At 53.9% G+C, this 22,655-nt stretch overlaps 2 protein-coding genes and 2 non-coding genes across 4 annotated transcripts; 2 read left to right on the plus strand and 2 right to left on the minus strand.

Moving 5' to 3' along the window:
- Window positions 1–496: 496 nt before the first annotated feature.
- NCLIV_050450 (conserved hypothetical protein) lies at window positions 497–4,173 on the minus strand (the record flags this gene model as incomplete). The annotated part of the gene is made up of 6 exons (XM_003884598.1): window positions 497–710; window positions 1,014–1,063; window positions 1,654–2,097; window positions 2,294–2,329; window positions 2,491–2,621; window positions 3,897–4,173. The coding sequence occupies 6 exons, from the start codon at window positions 4,171–4,173 to the stop codon at window positions 497–499; spliced, it is 1,152 nt and encodes a 383-aa protein (XP_003884647.1).
- A 688-nt stretch (window positions 4,174–4,861) lies between these two features.
- NCLIV_t120005 lies at window positions 4,862–4,934 on the plus strand. Its single transcript has one exon. It is a non-coding gene; the product is annotated as a tRNA-Arg (tRNA).
- Window positions 4,935–6,048: 1,114 nt separating this feature from the next.
- On the plus strand, window positions 6,049–6,121 carry NCLIV_t120006. The gene has a single exon. It is a non-coding gene; the product is annotated as a tRNA-Arg (tRNA).
- A 6,443-nt stretch (window positions 6,122–12,564) lies between these two features.
- NCLIV_050460 (hypothetical protein) lies at window positions 12,565–22,306 on the minus strand (the record flags this gene model as incomplete). The annotated part of the gene is made up of 11 exons (XM_003884599.1): window positions 12,565–13,363; window positions 13,643–16,188; window positions 16,781–16,838; window positions 17,443–17,532; window positions 18,020–18,136; window positions 18,676–18,825; window positions 18,956–19,164; window positions 19,995–20,129; window positions 20,691–20,764; window positions 21,322–21,408; window positions 21,709–22,306. 11 exons carry the CDS (start codon window positions 22,304–22,306, stop codon window positions 12,565–12,567), a joined length of 4,863 nt encoding a protein of 1,620 aa, XP_003884648.1.
- Window positions 22,307–22,655: the final 349 nt, after the last annotated feature.

A 22,655-nucleotide genomic window follows, 5' to 3' on the forward strand; every position in this document is an offset into this window, starting at 1 on the left:
CGCCTGCCTCTCGCTGTGCTGCGTGAACCTCTCTCCCGCTTCCTTCCTTTGCACCGTCCTCGGCACCGAGCTGGATTTGCGAAGGCAGAAGACAGGTATTCGCTAAGCTTTCGAGGTACACGCGAGCGCAGCGGAGCGGCCAAAAGAGACGCCGTCAGCCTCGTTCGCGCGCGAGAAAACACGTCCAAGATTCAAGGAGAGACTGCCAAGTTGCAGCAACGCGCGACAGGCGAGACGAGGCTCCGTGAGAGGAGCCGGCGCAGTTGGCGACAGCGGTGACACCGGGGCGAAAACGGGACAAAACGCATGCAAAGGACACACGACGCGGCCGCGAGGCGACTCTGCGAGAGACCCGAGAAGGACGCAAACAGTGCATTTGCTTTGCCCCCGCGAGAAAAGACCAGTCGGAGCACTTTAATAACGCAAGCCCGTCGACAGAGAAGGCAAAACCCTAAAAAACACATCCGGCGGCGTTCGTCGTCGCCACGCTCCGGCACTACACTTTCCGCTCCCGTCTTTCGTCTTTTCCAGAGGTCGGCCGCTTCTTCTTCCCGAAAAGCGAAGGACCGGAAAAGAATGACGACCAGGAGACTGACGGCCTGAACGGGGGGATGCGCGTGGGGGGAAGCGTATACGACAGAAGGAGCGGGAAGGGAACTCCCTCAGCCACGTCGTCGTCGCTCTGTTCCCGGATGACCCGCACCGAACTCCTGAAAAGAAAAAGTTCGCCAAGGCGCCAACCCAACCGATTCAGAAGAAAACTCCTATCTGTGCATGTATACACGAGAGGAATGTGCACCACGTGAGCATACCCTATACACACAAATGAATATATACATATGTATGCACACATATACATATATACATATATATATATATATATATATATATTTGTAGAGAAATAAATAACAATTTAGGTGGGTGTAGTAAAAGAAAGACCGGTTTCGACAGGCACACCGCGTGGAGTACACATGCAGGGAAACGGAGCAGAAAATTCGTTTCTCAGGCCTTACACGAGAGCCTTGAACGGAGCCGACGTGTTTGGGCGAAGTGCTTCGATTCGCTGCATGAAAAAACCATCGAAACGCAGGAGAGACGAGAGAATGAACCAAAGAAAACCGCGCAATCTGGCCAGCCGCCGAGGGGTCTGAGGCAGGCACGTCATACCAGCTGAAAACATACACTCCACCGTCTACGGCGAAAAGTCTTTTCCTTCGTCTGCTTCATGGCAATCTGCGGCCCTATAACATCCGGCTATCTCTGCATGCAATAAAATACATAGACACCACTCGTGGGCTCTCCTCATTTCGTGCTACTATATAAAAAGCGTTTATATCGATATATTCACAACTTAGTGTAAAAACACGCATGCCGACTTCTGTGCATGCGTGAACGTGGCGGTTGAGGGCAGTAGAGACATCTCCTGGCATGTGAAACCACTTTATGGAATACAGAGGTACCTAGATACATATCGATTTATGAAGACCTACCCACTTGCACACACAACCACAGAATCATGCACCGTATACATAGATCTATCTGTCTATCTATCTATCTGTCAATATCTATATATCTATATATAAACGAAGATTTGGCATGTTTCTTGGGAAGAGTGTTACATTCGAACGGATGTGTGTGGCGTTTTCCACTTACAAGTTCCGCGATGTTTGGAATGCGTTCCTCGTTTGTATCGACGTCTTGCTGGCGCGTTTGTCTGCCGTCGCTTGCCGGTTTACCCCCGTGCTCGCCTGGAGTGAAGGTCAAGGACGCGCAGCCTTTGATGCTTGTTGGAGTCATTTTCCCCGCAAAGTACGACACCTGGATGTTGACGCGTTTTTCCACAGCGGGGTCTTCGCGTGATTTTGCGTTGTCCTCTCTCGCCTTTGCCGTCGACGTTGACTGCTCTTTCCCTGCCTTGACGCGAGCCGCGTTCCGCTGAGCTGTGGAGCAGAGAATGCGCCTCAGGTCGGGGTGGTTCTGCACGAAGGAAAGGGAGAACCCGACAAGGCAGCGGACGGGGGCGTGAGGAGACAGGAGCGAAGCGGGGTCAAGAGGGACAAGACGCCCCGCGTGTCGCATCTTCTGGAAGAGACGAATCTGAGGAAGGAGAAGAACGTGAGACAGGGGAGAAAGCGCGAAAGGCCAGCGAGTGAAAACGGCCAGGAAAGAACGCGCGGCGTGCAGGAGAAGAACGGAACCGCGAAGGGATCGAGACGACTCCGAAAGAAAGAGGAACGACGGGCGGTTTGGGTCTCTTTTTCTTTGAAACGGGAGGACGTTTGATGCGACGAACCTGAGTGAAGTAGTTGAGATACTGGTAACACGCCGCCTGACAGAGAACGCAGCAAAAACAGACCGGTAGACAAATGCCCACCTGGTGCGTTGTAAGGCGCGATGCGCCCTGGAGCGAAACGTGAGGGGTTTCCCTGAGTCGTCGGAGTGGAGGTTTGTCGGGGAGGAACAAGTGGAAAAAAGACTATAGAAACGTACCCGATCAATCGCGCCGCGAATTTCGGAGTAGGTCTGACGACAGAGGAGCGCGAGAAGCGCCAAGAGGAGGAAGCCGCCGATCGGGTGACGGTTGCGTCCTCTCGTGCTCCCTTCCCTTTTGATGAAGGGTTCTGACAAGTACAAGGCAAGAGAGGAAACAGACAGAAGTCCAAAGGCGCAGACCTGGGCACTACTCCGGAGAGAGCCGGGAAGAGGCGCAGCACGATTCGAGAAACTCGGGGACCACGTCGAGAGGAGGGAAGAGAGGACAAGAAGCACACGACGCAGTCGAAAGAGGGAAAGCACAAACAAGACTGGCGCACGAGGCATGCAAAAACGTTTGGAAACATGACACTTTGACTCCTGACGGAGGCAGAGCACCCAGAAACGGACAAACGAGCAAAGCCGCCGCACAACTATAAACGGAAAGCATCTGCAGGCAAGAAAAGGAGACAGAGCCGGAGCAAAAACGAGGACAGGAAGGCGAACACGCCAAGACCACTAAGGGAACCTTGAGCCACGGCGACACCAAGACTAGGTCGCGGAGAGATTAAGAAGAGAACACGGCGACACCAAGACTAGGTCACGCAGGGATTAAGAAGAGAACTCGGCGACACCATGACTAGGTCACGGACAGATTAAGAAAAGAACACGGCGACACCAAGACTAGGTCACGGAGAGCTTAAGAAGAGAACACGGCGACACCAAGACTAGGTCACGGAGAGATTAAGAAGAGAACACGGCGAGACCAAGACTAGGTCACAGAGAGATTAAGAAGAGAACACGGCGACACCAAGACTAGGTCACGGAGAGATTAAGAAGAGGACACGGCGACACCAAGACTAGGTCACGCAGGGATTAAGAAGAGGACACGGCGAGACCAAGACTAGGTCACGGAGACATTAAGAAGAGAACTCGGCGAGACCAAGACTAGGTCACGGAGAGATTAAGAAGAGAACTCGGCGAGACCAAGACTAGGTCACGCAGGGATTAAGAAGAGAACACGGCGAGACCAAGACTAGGTCACGGAGAGATTAAGAAGAGAACACGGCGAGACCAAGACTAGGTCACGGAGAGATTAAGAAGAGAACACGGCGAGATGAAGAGGAGATCAAGAATACATCAAGGCGACAGAGAAGGTGGAACGCGTAGACGTTCAGACACCGTGATTACGATGACAGAGAAGGCGGAATAAAGCGGAAGGCCGTTGAAACAGAGACAACACAGTGTCGAGAAAAGAGAGAAGGAAACACGGGCGAAAATACGGAGAAATAATGATGCTGCCAAAACCCCCGTTCCCTCCCCCACCCCTCGAGGGGAACGAGTGCGCGACTCGTGTGCAGCAACAGAGACCCGGCACGCCCCGAGCGGCGAAACATCTCTCTCTTTTCTGTCCTCCTTCTTACCAATGTCAGGATTGTCGTAGGGATTCCCCTTTACGGCAATCAACACCTTGCTTCTTTCGTTTGTCTCTTTTCCGGGACGCGTCTCTCCTTGTCGTTTCTCGATATGCACAAAGAGCGAGTCGATGGCCCACCTGGACCTCGCTCCTGCTTCTTCCTCTTCCTCGCCCGCGGCCTCTCCCTTCTCGTTTGTCCACGCGCTCGCCCCGCGTTCGCGTTTGACGTCTTCGTAGACTTCGCCGAGGACGACACTGCGGGTCGCGAGATACAGGGTTCGCATCCGGTCGAACAGCCACAACTTGAGGAGATACGGCCGCTCGCGGAGAGCATTCCAGTCCAAGCTATCCCCCGCGAAGAGGCTCTGCGAAACGAGACACCAAAGGAAAGAGGAGAAGAATCCAGAACCAACTGATCCGCAAGCGCCCTGTTCTCGAGAGGACAAACTTCAGCGCCTTGAGCATGTTGGCGAGAGTCTGCAATCTTGTGACGAAACGGAGTCTCCCCCCCGAGCGAGATACATACACAGATCTTGGCTCTACCCAGAGGTACAAATTGAAGTGTGCGTGTGCGTACTACTGCGAGGGGAAATGTGAACGCACAGGCCAGAAACGTTCCTCATGCGAAACACCGGATGTTTCTCCAAGGCTTGGCAGCTGGAAAAATAAATGGGGGAAGGCGAATATACACACAGAGAGATATGTAAAAAAAAGTACCTATAATATAAAATAGGATTCAGGAGGTACAGACAGCACCAACAGGGGCAAATGCACACGTGTAGAAACTGAATCCAGACAAGCTTCAGGCTCAGAAGCAGCGCCCTGAAGTGTTTCACGAAAAGGAGCTCAGCAACAATCCTTTTTTCGTGGAGAAGGATTTTCTTTCTGAAACGAGGAACGCGCCTTTGTCGGGAAAGCATAGAGAGAAAACTGCATTGGTTATCGCGGCGAGTCGCATCGAGGACAATGCATGCCCTAGTGGCGCAATGGATAGCGCGTTGGACTTCTAATCCAAAGGTTGTGGGTTCGAGTCCCACCTGGGGTGGATTTTCTCTATCGGCCGCTTTTTCTTCAACAGCCCATTTTAGGCATCTCCAATGCATCAACGAGGACCAAACGCGCTAAGGCGACTCAGAAAACCATCCACAAAACGGTCGGAATTTCCCTCCACACTGGGGTGAGGGCGCGTGTGTCTCGCGCGCCGCGCCGCGCGCGACATCCGCGAGGAACACAGACCTTTTTCCCGCGTGGTCTACGGATTCGAAAGGAACCGCCACAACAACGATACTCTTGTTCTTCCTTTTCGGAAGGTGAAGACACGGGAAACTGTCTCTCGCCCCCGCACATTTTCAGGGATCTATCACGATTCGAACTCCCTCGTCAATGAGTTCACCCACGGCGGAGGTCTCTCCTCAGATCCTAAACATCGGTGTCTCCGATTTGAGGCGAGGGTACCGCCGCCCCGGAAAAATTTTCTTTCCGAGAAACGACACACACAGTTGTTTATCAGTCGGGGAACGGCTCAGGAAATCACGGAACTTTGCGGGACTCGAGCATTTTCTTCTCCGACTTGCACGGATCTCCAGCCAGCGATGACAGCCTCGCCTCTCGGCCCCGTCGTCGGCACCTCCAGGCTCGAGTTCGGCAGGAGCAGAAAACCCGAGGCGCCCTAAAATCCTCAACTTTCCTCTCATGACCATGAACATCCGGCATGTCCGAAGGCACTTGAAGATCCGGAAAAAACCGACTGCGTCTCAACGGGGTTCAATGCCTCTTTTTTGCCCGACAACTATACAGTGGCGCGCGCGTCACGCGAGATTGTTTCCCAAAGATCTCAGCCCCAGATCCTCCTCCTTGGGACCACGAGTGACCGTTTTTGGATCTTTCCGGAAGCGAACAGAATCTCCCTGTCTGGTGTCTGTTTTCCTCTTTTTTCGTTTCCCAGAGTCTCCTTTAGAAAAGACACTTCTCTGTCCCCCCCAGGGTGTCTCTAGATCTCGTGTGCGGGGCTCCTCTTCTTACACGAAAAGGCGCGCGATCGAATGCGTCCTCGTTTTCACACCGACAAGAAACGAATTCGTCTAAAGCGACCGGAAAGTTCAACAAACGTCGGAAACCGCCGCGATTGAAGAAAAACACGGAACAGACGCCGGTTCCCAGCCCTTGTGGCGCAATGGATAGCGCGTTGGACTTCTAATCCAAAGGTTGCGGGTTCGAGTCCCGCCGGGGGTGATTTCTTCGAACGGCCTAAATTCTCTCTCGCTGAAACCCGAACCCACGAGCAGTCTCTTTTTTCCTGTCTTTTCCTAGTTAATGCCAAAGGAGGCTCTTCCCTTCTTCCCGTTCATAAACTTTACTTCTCGATAACACCCCGAGTAACAAACCGACTTCCCCCTTTGGTCCGGGTATAAAGATAGAGAGAACGGCGGGATATCGGCACACACGCGGAGACAAGAGAAAAAGACGACCGCAAGCTGCAGATTTCTTCCTTACGGTGAAGCGTGCGCTGGGCTCGACAAGCGCGTTTGCCGGAAAGTAAAGAAAGGCGAGAAGGTTCGAAAACACACGAGGAAAGAAGTTCCTTCTCGAGGCTCACCTGCGAGTCTTCTTCGTCGCCCTCGCCGACGGTGTCGGGGAGCAAGGCGGTCACAAAAACCTGCAAGACGCGCAGAAAGACAGTTTCCAACACGGGAAAAAAGTGGGAGAGAAGTCGAAGGGCGCGGAAACGAAGAAAGAGAAACCGAATTGCAACGGGACGAACAAAGAGAAGCGTTAGACAGACAAAAAGTGCAACACCCGGAGACGAATCTCGACAAATGCGAGTGGACAAAAAGTGTATACAGAGAGAAATCGAGAACATACAAATGTGCTGTATACACGAACACACATGTACAGGTAAACCAAGATCAAACGCGTATATATATATATATATATATATATATATATATATATATATATATATGGTGTTGAGAAGGGGAGACGTATAGAAGCGAATAATAATCCTTTTTCTGGGAGGAAAGGAACTCACAGAACCCGTCGCTTTGGGTCCAGAGAGGTACATTTTTGCGCGTTTGTGCAAACCCGAGGAGTCGGTTGTATCTTCTGCATTCTGGAACTCGAGAGGGCTTCCAAAGACTTGCCGAACGGTCTCATTGTTCTACAAAGCGAACCGGAGCGCAAACACACAAGGGAACCACACAAAACAGAAGTTCGACTTGTTCTCCAAAAATACAAATATATATATATATATATATATATATATATATATATGCATGCATGTATAGATGGCAGTACAGACGTGCACACGGGCGTGGGGTGTCGCCTGAAGAAAGACGTTCGCAGGTTGTCTGTGCGAATTTGGTCTCATCTCAGTGATGCATGGTGAAGGTTTCGTAGAGCGAGGAGAAATGGAAAGAGGGGACGCTTTACACCCCTGAGGAGCGCAGTCAACCTCGGCGTTCGTTCGCTTCTGCATACCCTCACAAGTCGACGCGCCTCGCCCAGATAGGGATGCCTTTGGTCTCGGGTTTTTGTTTTCCTGACGGGAGAAGAGAAGAAAGCAGTCCTTTTGTCAGAGAGCGGCACAAGGAGACAGCTCGAGACGGAAGGGACATCTTTGGTGGCGGCGATGCGAGGTGGGAGCAGCTCTGTACAGGCAAGTTGCCGAGGAGAGAGACTCGACTTTGAATCGAAAAAAAAACTGAACCCGGAGCAGCACGCGACCGCGCGTGAACAGCACATGCACGCAGAAAACCGAACAGGCCAAGAACAGACATACAACGAAAGAGAAGAAAGGGAAGGAGACACGAAAAAAGAGACGAGAAGGCGCTCGCGCGAGGCGGCTCCGCGCGGAAGGCGAGAAAAATGTAGAGGGACGAGCGAAGGAGAGGAAATGCGCGGATCAAGGAAAACGTGGAGACTCTGCGCTTCCTACCATTGAAAATGCGCAAAGAGAGCAATCCCGACGGCAATCCACGAGAGGGAAAGAAGAAGAAGGACCGAATCTTCAAACTGCCAGTCGAAGGACGATGCGTAGCGCCTTCCAACGAGGCGCCGAATCCTTTGAAAAACGGAAAAAGAAGTGTCCCAAGGAAGACAGCGATGAGGCCCGCGAAGCGGAGAGGAGCGAGCGACGTGCTACAGATCTTTCCAGGAAAGCGAGAGCGGGCGAAGGACGGGCGCGAGGCTCGTGGAGCTGACGAGAAGCTGCGGAGAGACGACGAGGAAACCGAAAAACGCAGAGCGCGCGAGAGGCGACTTGCGAGAACCCGGAGAAAGGCAAGAACGCGAGGACAGGCGAGGACGAGGAAGACGTCGAGAGAAGAGGTCGCCTCAGAGAAGAGACAACGCCGCGGCGATGGAAGAGAGAACACAGCGGAGACACGTGGCGCCGCAGCGAAGACATTTCTCCCTGCCACACACTGGCGGAGATGGAAGCCGTGGGAGAACTCGGAAGAGAACAAGAAGGAAACCACGCGACAGAAGAAGGGAGCACGGAGCGAGAAGGGGGCTGAGACGTGAAGCCAGAGAGAGGCTGCGAAGGAAAAGCCGAGACGTCCGTAGGAGGAGGGAGGCTACCGACGCTCTCGCCGATTCCTCCCTGAGCATGGCAGTTCGATGGCTTCAGCCCTCTCGAAATGAAGACCGGCGGACAGTTCCTCGCTGCAGTCGCCTCCAGATGCACGGCGGCTCCTTTTCTGCGAGCGAAGAGGAACTGAAGAACCGGGAAAAGACCCGGAGCAGAAGAAAGCGAAGACGACGGCGAGGCACGCGAGGAAAGGGAAGAGGAGACGGAAAGGGAAGAGGAGACGGAAAGGGAAGGGAAAGTCGAGGCCGCAAGCGCGCGAGAAGACGCACGGAAACGCGGAAGAGATTTGACCGACATTGTGCCTGGCTGCGCTAGGGCCATGCGGAGAGAAGTGAGCGAGCGACTGTCTCTCTGGCGTTTGCTGTCTCTCCCCCGGGACGCTCCGTCGAGTGTCGGGTGGTTTCTCGCCGTCCTGTCTTGGCTGTGTTCACGCGCATCTTTCTCGCGTTCATTCGTTTTTTTGCAGATGCCGCCTCGTCTGGGGTTGTCGGCGTTGTGTCCTAACTACGTTCTTTTTCAGTGAAAGACAATTGATGAAGCATTCATTGGGTTCTCTCGACGGAGCGGAAGACAAAGAAGAGGGAAGGAGAGAAAGAGAGACACCCGAACACCTGTCCTATCTGCATGCGAAGTCCAGTGTCCCTCTTTCTCCTCGTTTGATAAAAAAGGAGAACTTTCGTGAGAGAAGAGGGAAACCGTCGTCGGAGGAACGGATGAGAGCGAGAGAAGAAGCTTAGAATCGTGTCTCCACTGAGCGACTTTCAGGCTTTCTCCGCGGCGATTTCAGCCGAGGTACGCCGGAGACAGTCCCTCTTGCACGCTCGCTTACGAGAAGGAAACAGAAGAAGTGAGAGAAGAAGAAACGGAAACCGTCGCGTCTGGAGTTGATTCGAACGCTGCTGCAGACTTTTCTTCCGTGAAAATCACACGCTGCGAGACACACATGCGCGCGACAAGCAGAGATATATACGCCAGCACCCGAACGAGACACCATGAAAGGCAAAAAACAAACAAGTCGCTCTCTTCTTGAGCCTTCCTTCTCATTCTTTCCCGTGGATGCCTCTCGAGGTTTCCTGCTCTGACTTCGAGACATTTAAATGGGCCGTTTATGATATCTGGTTGCAGCGGAACGAGAGATTTGGACACACACGCCGATCACCATGTCTCTGCGGGCTCAACGCCGGTGTGTCGCCTGAGAGCGAGAGAGCGTGAGATTTCACGACACTTTCTCCCTTTTCTCTCCGCCTCACAAAGAGTGCGTTCGTTTTTTCTAACTTCTTCCCGTCTCCTGCCTCGCGTCTGGGTTGTTTTCGCACTCAAGATGAAGAGGAAAAAAACGCTGTGGCGTCTCGGCGCGGTCTGTGTCTCCTTCCTGTTTGCCTCGATCTCCGCCCTTCTCGACCTCCACTTGGCAGCAAAAGCTACGACTCTTCACCGCTCTTCCATCCCACAACTCCTTCTTGCCGCCGCGTCAACCGTGTCTCCGCACCTTCGTTCACCCGTGACAAGATCGCCTTTTTCCTCGCCGTCTCCGTATTCTTCTCCCCCTTCTCCTCCTCCTCGTGCGTCCTTGTTTGCCTTGTCTACTGCTACGTCACCGCTTTCCTCGCCGCATCTCTTATCCTCTTCTTCCTCTTCCTCTTCCTCTTCTTCCTCTTCTTCTTCCTCTTCCTCTTCTTCTTCCTCTTCCTCTTCTTCTTCCTCTGCTGTGTCGCCTGTTTATCCTGTTGCTCAGCCTTGTCTCTCGTTCCTGGGAGCGCTGCGTTCGTCTTCTCGCGGCTGTGTCTCTGCGCTCGAAGACGACGAAACCGCCGTCTCCGTCTTGGAGTGGAGAGAAGAGACACCCGAGGGCGACAAGGTTGGCAGCGAGGAGGAAGTTTCAAGGGAAAACCAGGCTTCTTCGAAACACCCTCTCGTCGGCCTGATGGACGTCTACAACACCTACTCCATCTGGAAAGTGAAAGCCAGCCCGCCGCTCGAAAGTCCGTCACCTTCATCGTCTTCCTCACCTTCTTTTCGTCTCTCTTCGCCTGCACAGCCTCGTTGCGTGTCGTGGCCGTCTGTGGTGTGGATGCGCGGAAACGCACGCGAGCAGGCTGTGGATCAAGGAAACGCCGGCAGGGGAAGACTGTCTCGACTCTTTTTCCCGTCTCTCTGCAACGGACGCAACCGCGCAAGAAGACTGCGAATCGTGAAGCCCCACGTCCAAGTGAGAGTGAAACGTGGCTCTTTTGTGGACACTTGGATTTCTCTCGCTCTTCGGTGAAGTTCGCTCTTCGGTGAAGTTCGCTCTTCTCTTGCGGTCATGCGGGGCTGCGTCACGACAAACGGGTCTCGCTGTTGGATCTGCACGGCCGTTTTTGCCTGGACTGTCGCGCGTTCTTCTTTTTTCATCGCTGCTTGCCACATGTCGACTCACTTCTTTCCACCTGCCGTCCGGTGAGTGGCAACGCATTTGCCGCAAAAAACGACAGAAGAGACGGCTGAGGAAACGCATACGCCTGCGCGTCTGTCTTCAGACAACGAAAGTGTCCTCCCCAGGAGTCGTCCTTTTTTCTGGATTTCTCTCCGTTTGTGCCACAGGGTCTGTACACCAGTCTAATCGAATCCAAACAGCTGGCCATCGACGTCTCTCTCACGGCATGCGGCCGCGTTCGTTTCCGTCTCCGACGCGAAGGCTTCTTCAAAAGACTCTTCTGTAACCTCTACTAAAGACGCAAAGAGAAGTGAGAGCGGATGAGAGAAGACGTGCGAAGGCCGACGACGGGCGAAGAAGCGAGAAGAAAGGAAAAGCGGACAGAGACAGACATGAGAGAGAGGAACAGTCGGAGGCAGGGGCGCAGCGACACAGCGACAGAGAAAGAGAAACAGCGAAAAGTGTAAATGTGAGTCGAGCGAGACCGTTGCGTGATGATGGACACGGTTTCTGTTGACGGATAGCAAAGAATCTATCGAGTTATTACGTTCGGTTTTGTCTTTTCGCCCTCGATTAAAACCTTTCTTGGGTCTACACAGACCTCTCTCTCTCGCGCGATATGCTCTGGTGCACGTGTCTCTGCGATTCGCGTTGGTTTCCGTTCTTTTGGTCTTCCACGTTTTCTATGGACGGGATCGGCCCAGAGTTGCCTGTTTCCAGTGAACGATTTGTTTTACGAGCGAAAGCCTCGCCACCCTTTCTCTCTCTGCCTTTCTCTGGACACGCACAAGAGACTTGGACCGAGCGGGAAGAAACCCTTCTTTGACGTCTTCCGATAGAGACGGAAAAGGGAGTGTGTGGCGCATGCGGCGCATGCAGCCTGACCGCAGACGCTCGAGGCGCGAAAAGAAACCTTCAGACAGCCGAAACAAAAACCAGGTTCGAGAACGCGCAGGACGCCTCCCCTCTAGACCCCCTTGAGCTGAACAAACACCAGCAGTCAGGCGGAGCGAAACCGACCTACTAAAAGGGATACCTGTTCAAACTGACGCCTCTCTAACCAGATCTATACACCGATACAGGCGTAGAACGCGCCACAACCAAGCTCGGATATGTACAGTCCCACTCGTGTGCTTGGACCTATATATATATATATATATATAAACATATGTAAACAGGGAAGTCTCTGTCTACATATACTTCATATATATAGAGAGAGGCGCCTCTGCATATATATACACACACTGATGCTCATGTATCTACATGTATATACATATATATATATATATATATACATATACATACATAGTTATTCGCGGGGGCGTGCCGTTGAAAGCCGGATCACCAACGCAGTTCGCCGTGTGCGTCTTGTTTGAAAATGGACTAGAGAACCCGGTCATTCTTAAACCCAAGCGCATGCACGCATATATCTTAACATATATAAAGTGTATATTTCTGGGCATGTCTCCGGACGCCCCAACAGCCTCTAAGTCCCAACGGAGACGGAAATAAAAAGTACAACACACACCAACTGTATCTCTCTCATCCTCAGCGATTCGAAGGAAATGAACGCCATCTGATGATCGAGAAAGACAAGCATTTCTTTACAAGTTTTCTCTGTTTCCCTCGGCGAGAGTTCTAGCTTGCCCTCCCGTGGAGCCCGCAAAACCTTTAGAAGGAGAGCTCATAAATGTTCAAGTCGGCTCTCGACGCCGCAGGGGCGGCGCCCGGATCCTCTTCGGTCCAGTCCCTCACAGTAAAAAGATTTCTCTGCGCGTGCGTCTCCTCTTCTTCAGACAATCTCTGTCCTTCTTCAACGCGATCTTCCTGCATGGCCTTTCCGTTCTCCCCTTCCCGAGGACTCTCTGCTTTCTCGAGATCCTCGTCCCTCGCTGGGCTTCCATCTCGGCCTTTCGAAGATCGCTCCCGCTTCGTCTTTTTCTTCTCCCTTCGCTTCCGCTTCTCTTCTCTAGGTCTTTTCTCCCTGCATGCTTCTTCTCGAACCGCCGCGTCTTCGTGCTCTCCTTGTTCGGTTCTCGCCGCGCGCCTTCGCCGCTTCTCCCGCGCAAACTCTTCGTTTTCCAGTCCGTCTCTCTCCTCTTCTTTCTCGCGTTCCACCTCCGTCTCTCCTGTCTCCTGCGCGTGCTTCTCACCACCCACTCTCTCTCTGCACTGTCGCTCTCTCGCGTCGTTCCCTTCCTCTCGTTCTTCCTCTTCCTTTTTCTTGTCCGGCGTTTCCGCTTCTTCTTTCGCCAGAGTTTGCTTCGCTTCCTCGCGGTCCCGGCGCTCCGCGTTCGCCTCCGCGTCCTCTGGATAGACAGCTGGTAGTTGCACGTCGAAGAGATGCCTGACGGTTGGGCGGCCGTGAGGGCAGTTGAAGGGCAGGTGAAGGGTCGAGAGGTTGCTGAGAACTTTCTGCATTTGACTGACGCTGAGGGTGTCGCCTACCATGATGGCCGATCTGCATGCTCTGCAGAAAAACGAAAACCACGCGAAAAAACGACAGAAAAACAGTTGAACCCAGCCTCAGTCTCACAACGTGCGACCCACACGAGGCGAAACGAACCACATCGAAGCGCGCGATCAGGAGCGCACGTAGACGAACACCGGAGAGAAAACGAAACCGGAACCACGCCACTCGACAGACGCGATAACCCTGCGAACGGGTTCGGACCTCTCTGGGACAGGAGACTGGGCGGGCTGAAGTCTGAAACACGAACAAAAAAAGGTTCTTCTCTCTGGCACCCACCGGCTCGCCAGGATTTCCCAAACCTTCTTGGGTCGACACTGAAGCACGCGATGGTGAAAGGCGTGTGTGTCGTCTCTCTCTTCACTCTCTTCTTCACTCTCTTCTTCACTCGCTTCTTCGCGCTCTTCTTCGCTCGCTTCTTCACGCTTTTCAGTTTCTTCGCTCTCGTGTTTGTCGCCTTCTGTGTCTTTCCTTCCTAGCGCGTGTTCGCGTTCTCCGAGGCTCGCACCATCGGGACCGTCGGGCGCGTCGCCTTCTCCTCTCTGCGCAGGCGCAGTCCGCTTGGGCCGCGTCTTTCGCCGTTTCCTTTGCCACCGCGCCGCAGTGGCGTGGCCTTCTTCGTCGTGGAGGAGCGAGGCGAGAAACTCAATGAAGTCTTCCTCTTTCAGTTGGCGGCCCTCAATGACCGGCAGACCCGCTAGCGAAATCAATGTTTCCTCGCCGGAGTCTTCGGGCTCCTCTGGAGTCGCGCCTGGTTCGTCGTCTTCGCCTTTCGCGGCCCGTGCATGCGCCCGCTTGCGCTCGACTTTCACTCGGAAACCGTTCGCGCGGATTTCCGCGTCGAAATCGAAAATAGCCCTCTCCATGTCCACAGGCAGGTGGAGCCGGAGCGGAAGAAGCAGCGGCTGAGTTGCAGGTTTGAACGCCGCATTCAAGTCTTCAAATCGCTTCTTCTCGTCGCTGGCGTGCTGATCAATGATAAACAGAGACCGCACTTCTCTCGCACGCGAAACTGGAAACGAAACAGAAGAAGAGGAAGAGGAGGAAGATGAAGAGGAGGAAGATGAAGAGGAAGAAGATGAAGAGGAGGATGATGAAGAGGAAGGAGATGAAGAGGAGGAAGATGAAGAGGAAGGAGATGAAGAGGAGGAAGATGAAGAGGAGGAAGATGAAGAGGAGGAAGATGAAAAGGAGGAAGATGAAGAGGAGGAAGATGAAGAGGAGGTAGATGAAAAGGAGGAAGACGAAGGAGAAAAGGAAGAAGATGGAGAGGAAAGACCCACGTGTTCCGTTTGTACATCGGAGGTGTCGGTTCTGAAATCAGGAGAGCCGACCGCAGCTGTGTGATCGCTACCGGCCGCGTGAGAGACGAGACAGCCGAGAATGAACCCGCGATTGAACTGACCCACAATCTTCATTTCGCTGAAAGCTTGTTTGTCAAGAAAAAAACTGCTGGTGGTGGGATCGAAGGCCCCAATCACTCGCGTGTCTGACGAAGACGCAAACGAAAACGCAGCTGGACATGCCGAAAAACGAAAGGAAGAAGAAGTGACCGAGTGGCGAGGATCGTGTTTCGACTCGTCATTTCGGCAGTCGCCCTCGGCTCCATACAGAGCCGCCAGATCTTCTTCTGTGCAGTGGCATTCTGCTACAGCACTGGCGATGGTTTCCCGCAAAAGTTTTGCTTCGCTGACGAGATCGACCTCCGTCTCGCCCTTCAGTTTCTTCCTGTGTTTCTTTCCCTTCCTTCCTTCTCTTCGTCTCCTTAGTCCTCCACTGTCCTCTTCTCCCTCTTCTCTCTCTTCGTGTCCCGCTTCTCCCTCTGCTTGGTCTCCCTCGTCTCTCTCTTCGTCTCCCTCTTCTCTCTCTTCGTCTCTCTCTTCTCTCTCTTGTTCATCTCTACATGCATCTGTGTCTCTATCTTCATAGTCCCCCGACTCTTTGGCATTTTGTCTCCTTTCCTTCGCGTGCGCGCGCATGCGCGACGCCGCCCATGAAGACGTAGTGTCGGAGCCGGGAGAGACTGATGGAGAAGGGAGAGAAACGGGAGAAGAGGAAGAAGAGGAAGAAGAGGAAGGAGAACACGACACTGCGCCGTCTGCATCCTCCTGTTTTCCGGTGAGCGAGTGTCTCCCTCTCTTCTTGGCAAAGAACGATGAGGATTGCAGACAAGCGGCAGAAGAGCAGGAAGAAGAGGAAGAGGAGGAAGAAGAGGAAGAGGAGGAAGAAGAAGAGGAAGAGGAGGAAGAAGAAGAGGAAGAGGAGGAAGGAGAAGAGGAAGAGGAAGGGAAACAGCTCTGGTCTCTGGGTTTCTTCCTCAGCCTCACAGATAGGGGGAGGTTTTCGTCACTTGATGGCGAACGTGGAGACGCGCACGAGTCGCGGAGTCTTTGTTTTCTCTCTCCCCGCTCTTCGTCTGACACGGCCTCTTCTCTGCTTTCTGCCTCAAGAATGGCGAGTGCGGTGGGGGGGCCAGACGGGGCACAGGAGGAGGACGTGGGAGGCGGTGAAGCGAAAGAGGAAAAAGAAGAGGTGCACAAGAACATGTCTTCAGCAACGTTCTCTTTTTCAGGGAAACCTGCATCCAGTCTCGGTGCGCGTCGGTCCTCGACCAAGGCCTCGTGGGCTTTCTGATCTCTCTCATCGCGATGCCTCCCGGCAGCTGTCTCGCCTCTTCCCTCTTTCTCGGGCTCGGCTTTCCTGTCTTCCCCCCTTCGAAGAGCTCCATCATCTTCCTGTTTCCATGTCTCTTTTCTCCCTAAACTCCCAGGGGACCGACACGAGGTGAGTAGTCGCGTGGACTCCGGAAGAGAAGGAGAAGGCGTCTGCGAAGGAAGCGAAGGAAGAGACGTTTGAGAAGGAAGCGATGGAGAAGGCGTCTGCGAAGGAAGCGAAGGAAGAGACGTTTGAGAAGGAAGCGAAGACGACGATTGCGAAGGACGAGAACGTTGAGTGAAGGCGGAAGAGGAAAAGGAAAGCTGAGATTGAGTGTTTGAAGCCGGCGAGAGAGAGGCACCGTCGCGCGTAGCCTGCGAATCGCCAAGGCCTGCCTGGAACGACGGGATGGTAGGGGCTACGAAATCCGTTATGGTTTTCTGAAGAAAGAAGAATGCAGCAGAAGGAAACGGCAATGAACTCGAGACGGAGATCTGAAACGGAGCTCGCATAGAAGCGCAAAAACACCGCAAAGACAAGACCGCTGAGAGAAGCGAATCGATCCGCTGCCTTGCATGTGCGCCTGGTAGAGCCACGCAGAACGGCCAAAGAGTGAGGAAAGGAAGGCATCGAAGATGCCAGTGGGAGGCGCCGTAGAGTTTTTTGGAGGACAACCGCCACTGCAACTAAAAAGCGAAAGTTAGGATTCGAGGAGGCGCGCACCGCAGAGAGAGCGCGCAACCCTAAACGCGTTTCACTCACCAGGAGCGCTTCCGTGATCTCCTTCTCGACAGCCAGCAGGACTTCCTGTTTGTCTTTTCTGGACGAGAAACAGAGAAGAACGAAATGGAGCGCGGGCCCACAGACGGCAGGGAGACAGGCGTCATTCCTCTGTGCGCAGATCGGGGTCCAAAAGCGTCTCAGGTTCTCCTGCCTTTTGCGTGCATGTCATCTGCCCCTAACCGGCCGCAAAATGCGCCCCCACGCGTGAAAGCCAGTTCTATTTTTAAACCCGAGAGCCCGAGAAAAAATACTTTGAACTGCATGTATCTGTTAATACACACAATGCCATATATATATATATATATATATATATATGTAGAGAGAGATATATCCACATGTTTATATAAATATATATATATATATATATGCATGTAGGCGTAACTGTGTGTGGCGAATGTGATGACGAAACGACGGGATGAAACTAAATTGGCACACACACGGGAGCGCACGCCTACCCATGCCCGTAAAGCGGAAAATACGACTGCAGCGGTATAGAATCGGTAGAATGTAAAGGCGTCGAGATGTTTGCGGGAAGCTGCTTTCTCTCCAGCTCGCAGCGTCTCTCCCATGGGGCTCTCGCTGCGACTGTGTGCACGCCCAGGCTTCGGGGCTTCGCATTCTCGAGCTCTTTTCTTTCTCACCTCAAGTTCACTTCGAGGAGATGGGGCGCGACGGCGACGAAGGCGATGACGATCGGGAAGCACTGGCGACTGCAGACTTCCCGGTATTTTCTGAAAGAAAGAGTGCGCATTTGTGACGCAAGAGGCTTCCAACGCTCGTGCTACACCCACAGAGCCGCCTCTGTGGAGCGGAACCAATCCATGAAAGGAGGAAGAGACCTCACGCTGCAAACGGCGGCACACAGCAACAGCGTTGCCCCGCCGCGAAGACCTCACGCGTGAGAGAACAGACGGCAGAGAAAGAACAGGAGAAAAAAGAAACAGAGGCAACAACTGAGGATGCTGCGAGCGTTTTTTGCTGGGGGAGGGAAGCCGGACAGGGGAAGACGGAAAGGCATAGGAAAAGAAGGGGAGGGGACACGCAGAAAAGAACTGAAAGAAGAGGAACGACAGAGAAGAGGAATTTGGAAAACGACGACAGAGCAAGAGATCAGGGAAACCGTAGTGAGGGCGAAGACGGGATCCCAGAGGACGCATGAATGAAGCCGGGAAGAGTGGCGCACGTTGGCGACGACCGGCAACGACACGACGAACCTACTTATTGATGAGTTTCTGCAAGAGAGGAGGAAAATCCACGACGCGATTATTCACGAAGAACAGCTGGAGGGAAGACGTCCGTACACCGAGGGGCGGGCGAGAAAGCAAAACCTCGAGGCTGAAGAGACAGGAACGCGCAACGTCTTTGTCTGCAACCTCCGGAACAAACACCTCATTTCTCCCTTTTATCGCTCTCGGCCATCCTGTCTTTTTCCAGTCCGCCGTCGCTCTCTTCTGCATGCGCAAACTGTCCCTTCTCGATCTCTTTTCTTCGTTCTTCTTCACTTCTCGCCAGCCATGCCCGTTTATGCCTCTCGCCGCCTCTCGCAGTTTTACGAACGCGAACGCAGCTTCAAGGCCCCACCCGCTCTCTCGCCGCTGTGTTCAGTTTCCCTCCACCTTCCTCTTATTGACGCAGTCGGTCGATCCGACTCTCTCACGCCTCTTGCTTCCCCTTCCTCCTTGTGCTCTTCTCTGTTTTTTCCTGTCTCGCTGCCTCGTTTTCTCTCCCTGTCTCTTTTTCTTTCTCTTCTTCGTTTTTTTTCTCTCTTTCGCGCCACGTTTCACTCATGTGCACTCGCTCAAGGTGTGGAGTTCTCCGGCGATCTCCCCTGCCTCTCGCTTCGGCGCCGCTCCGTTGTTTCTTCTGTCTCTCACCTCCACTCTCTCCCGGGCTCTGTTCCCTTGAGAGAAACTTGCGAACACTGCTGCATCTGTCGAGCGCCGTAGACGCTGACAGCAGCGTCGATCAAGCGCGCAGCCGTGCCTCGCGTGTTTAGCAGGGTTACTGTGCTTCCGCCTTTGCGTCTGAAAAAAACGGAAGAGCCGACACCCCACACAGGCCAGGCGACAGGCAAGACCGCGTTAGGGCGAGGCAGCGCGGTGTTTCGCCAGGATGCGTTTCGTTCAAACCAAAAACGCGCTTGCTTCATCGTACCTCTGAGATCCCGACCCTTCGCCCGTTCGATTCGCGTCGCCGGGAATGAAGTCAGTGACTAGCACCCGACAGTCAGCCGCATGCAGCAAGGCAAATTTCTGGAGAAACGCGAGAGCGTCCTGAAGATGCTTCTGTCGCTGTTGGCGGAGTGCGCGGCGTCGCAAAGGCAAGGAGGCGAAGAGATTCGACACCGTCACCGATGTCCCAACCTGAAGAGCGATTCACGAGACGCACACGGAGAAACGCGCATGCGAAGCCCATGATGAACGGCCACGGAAGAAAGACAAGACAACCCAATCGAATGCAGGAAACGCAGAGAAAAACCGACGAGTGCAAGGAGGCGAGAGGGCGAGACAGGTGTCGAAGGCGGAGGAAGGTGACAGCAGCGGCGCGGAGTCGTGTTCTCGCCAGGAAGAGAAGCGACGGAACGGGGAAAAAACAAAAGGGGTATAGGGGGCGAGGAGGACAGGAGAAATCGCAGGACTCCCATTTGTTCAACGCATGCACAAAGGCGAAAGATAAAAAGATAGGAAGCAACGAAAGTAAAGAGAAAACGGGTGGGATGAGGCAGGGGGACCGATCGAGCTCCCGTTTACGACGAGGATGGAAAGGCGCCAGGGTGTCGGTAGACCTCAAAGACGAAACGCTCCATGTGTCTCCGTTTCCAGTCTGTGGATTCGCGCTGTCTCTTGGGTTTCACTCGGGGGCTGTGCGCCTGTGCGTCCTGTCTCGGCACTGCTCAGCCTTTCCACCAAATCAAGGGTGGACAACAACGCACGGCGAGCGAGCGGAATCAATGGCGAAATCGCCAGAGCACACGCGGGCGCCCGAGAAAGGCGTGTGGGCAAACATACGGCGGACAGGGGAAAGACGGTCTTGTAGAGAACAGACTGGCAGAGAGACAGCTCTGCATGCAAGGAGCCGACCGCTGCAGATCCCCATGAGAGCAGCAAACTCGCCCACGTTTGTAAAAGTTCGGCATCGGAGACATATCGGAGACAGGGAGACATATCGGAGACACGGGGCCTTTCTGATGTACCTCTCTTGCGGCGGGCTCTTGATGAACGATGTTGCCGTGGTGGTCAAAGACGAGGCGAGACGCGAAAGGCTCGGAAGCAGTCCGCGTGAGGATCACCACGTCGCTCAGTGCACAGAGAGACGCCAGAGCCTCGCCCTAAAAACGGATATTGGGAAACAGATGCAGAGAGATTGAGGCGAGACAGGAGACCCCGAGTAAGAGGAGACAGGCGACACTTATGAAGGCGACAGGCGCGCACGCATCAGAGAAGGCGAAAGACAACGATACAAAGTGACACAGACCTCTCCGCTTCGCGGGTGCGTACGGCCGCACACAGAGAGAAAGATAAAGGAAGGGAGAAAAAGAGAAAACAAAGAAAAAAAAGGAGAGGCAGAGAGAGAAAAAGAGAGAAAGAGAAGACGAGAGAGCTGCCAGTCGATTCTGGCGTGAGGAAACGACTGATCCTCGTTCTGAGCCCGAGTGAGAAGAGCGAGCGTTGGAGCCGGAAGGAAAGAGAGACGGACGAAAAGAGAGGCGAAAACAGTAGGACACGGGGAGGAAAACAGGAGAACCCGACAGGGAAGGGCGACGTGACGCGAGAGCGGTAGATTCGCGAGAAGCGTTGGAGAACTCGAGGGGGACAGGGAGCGCAGAAACGGTGTTGTCCAGTGAAAGAAAAGAGCGTTCCGAGAGAACACGACTCGTCCAAGCACTTACTCGGAAGCCCATTGTATCGAGCGCGCTGTACAAATCCTCGAATTTATCGATCTTCGAAGTCGCATGACGGCGGCCTGCGGACCGAAAACAGACTCGCTTGCCCTCTCTGTTTCTGTGCATGTTCGCCACTTGCATTTCCAGAGAGAAACAAGAGAGATTCACGAAACCCCCAGACAGGAAAAAACGTGCACAGACGGTGGAAGCAATCCCTTTTGGCGTGCGGGCCCTCGCTTGCTGTTTTTCGGGCGTCCTCCGCCCTACTGTTCTTCGCACCGCGTGCGTCGATCGAGTTGTTCGCCGCTTCTTCTCTGGTCCGTGGTTCCATGAGCGCCTCCGTGAGGCTGAAACCCCCCGGTGTGCCTTTTCTCGCGCGAAGTGCTCACGTGCCGCTCTTCTTTCTCCCTCTTTCTCTCGGATGGTGTCTCCTCACTCGTTGCCTCCTCCTCAGAGACGATTCTTTCTCCTCCTCTCCTCCTCGTGTCCCCTTCCGCGTTTCTCTGTGCTCTCGGCTGTTTCTTTGTTCAGTGGGACCTATTCGCACTGTCCTACGACTTCCCCTCTCTCCTCTCTTTATCCTCCCATTCGCGCTGTCTTCTCTTCTTCTCGCTTTCTTCTTCTCTTCTTCCCTCACCTAGCATTGGGAAGTCTTGGGGACCGATGCCCGAGCCGTTGTCGCGCACCTCGATGCTTTCCATGCCTCCGTCGACGAATCGTACTTCTGCCGCGCCAAGACGAAACAGAGAGACACGCGTGGAAAGTGACAGTGCATGCGTCTGATAAACAGCCCCCGTTTCAGACGACACCCCGGTCCGGCTGAGGAGACAGGCGAATAGACAGCTCGCGAGAGAAGGGCAAGAACCGCCGGGTTCTCGCGACTGAGAAGGAAGGCAGTCACGGTGGACGAAACGTCTTTCTGGCTAGAAACCAGAACAGACTGCTTGCAAAGAAGGCACGGAGGAGGGAAGACTCAAGGAAAACACAGTTCACGGAAAACGAAAGCGAATCCGGCGCAACTCACCAACAGTTGTCGCCCCGGCGTCGATCGCGTTCTCGATAAGTTCCTTGCAAATGCTCTTCAACCCTAGGACAACTTGCTGACTGCACACGCCATCTGCCACGCTGGCGCTCATCGCATGCAGTCGGCCCGCCGGCCTTTGCAGCTCTTCGCCCTCCCCCCGACGTCCACGCTCAGAAGAACAAGAAGCAAAAGAGGAAGAAGCGGAAGTAAGTGAGGGAGAAGAGGAGGACGCGGAAGCAAGTGAGGGAGAAGAGGAAGAAGTGGAGGTCAGCGAGGGAGAAGAAGTGGAGGCGGAGGAGGACTGGCTGAAGGCAAGTGAAGAGAGAGAAGAGAATGACGCACCGGCGCAGCCGGGAGGGTTGCGAGCAGACGCGAAGTGTGTTTGACTGTCTCGACCGTCGCTGGGATCGACGCCAGGAGAGACTGTTGGAAACGGTCCTTCCGACGCAGCCCCTGTCTGTCGACACTCTCCTGGGTTGCGCTCTGCCTCTTGGATCCGATTCTCCGCTCCGTTGTCGTCTTCCGATCCATTGTCGTCACTGGCTGGACTGCCTAGTCGGCTTCCAGGAGACACCTGACTCGGCGCCTCCGCCTCCATGGCTCCCTTCCGCAAGTCGTCGCCTCTTCCACTTGCCGACCAGCCTTCTTCTCCTCCTCTTTCTTGGTCTTCCCCTTCTTCTTCCCTTCTTGCTGTTCTTCTCCTCCTCCTCTTTCTTTGTCTTCCCCTTCTTCTTCCCTTCTTGCTGTTCTTCTCCTTCTCTTCCCTGTTCTCCTCTTTCTTGTTCTTCTCTTTCTTGTTCTTCTCTTCCTTGGTCTTCTCCTTCGTGGTTTGTTCCCTTTACCTCGACTGCCTCGCCTCCCTCTCGCTGTCAGCTCGCCCTCGATCTTTCGCCGTTTTCCCCTCTTCGCCGTCTCGCTCAACTCGTCGAGCAAGGGTAGAGCGCCAC

Source organism: Neospora caninum, chromosome X, assembly GCF_000208865.1.
Source record: "Neospora caninum Liverpool complete genome, chromosome X".
Lineage (NCBI taxonomy): Eukaryota > Apicomplexa > Conoidasida > Eucoccidiorida > Sarcocystidae > Neospora > Neospora caninum.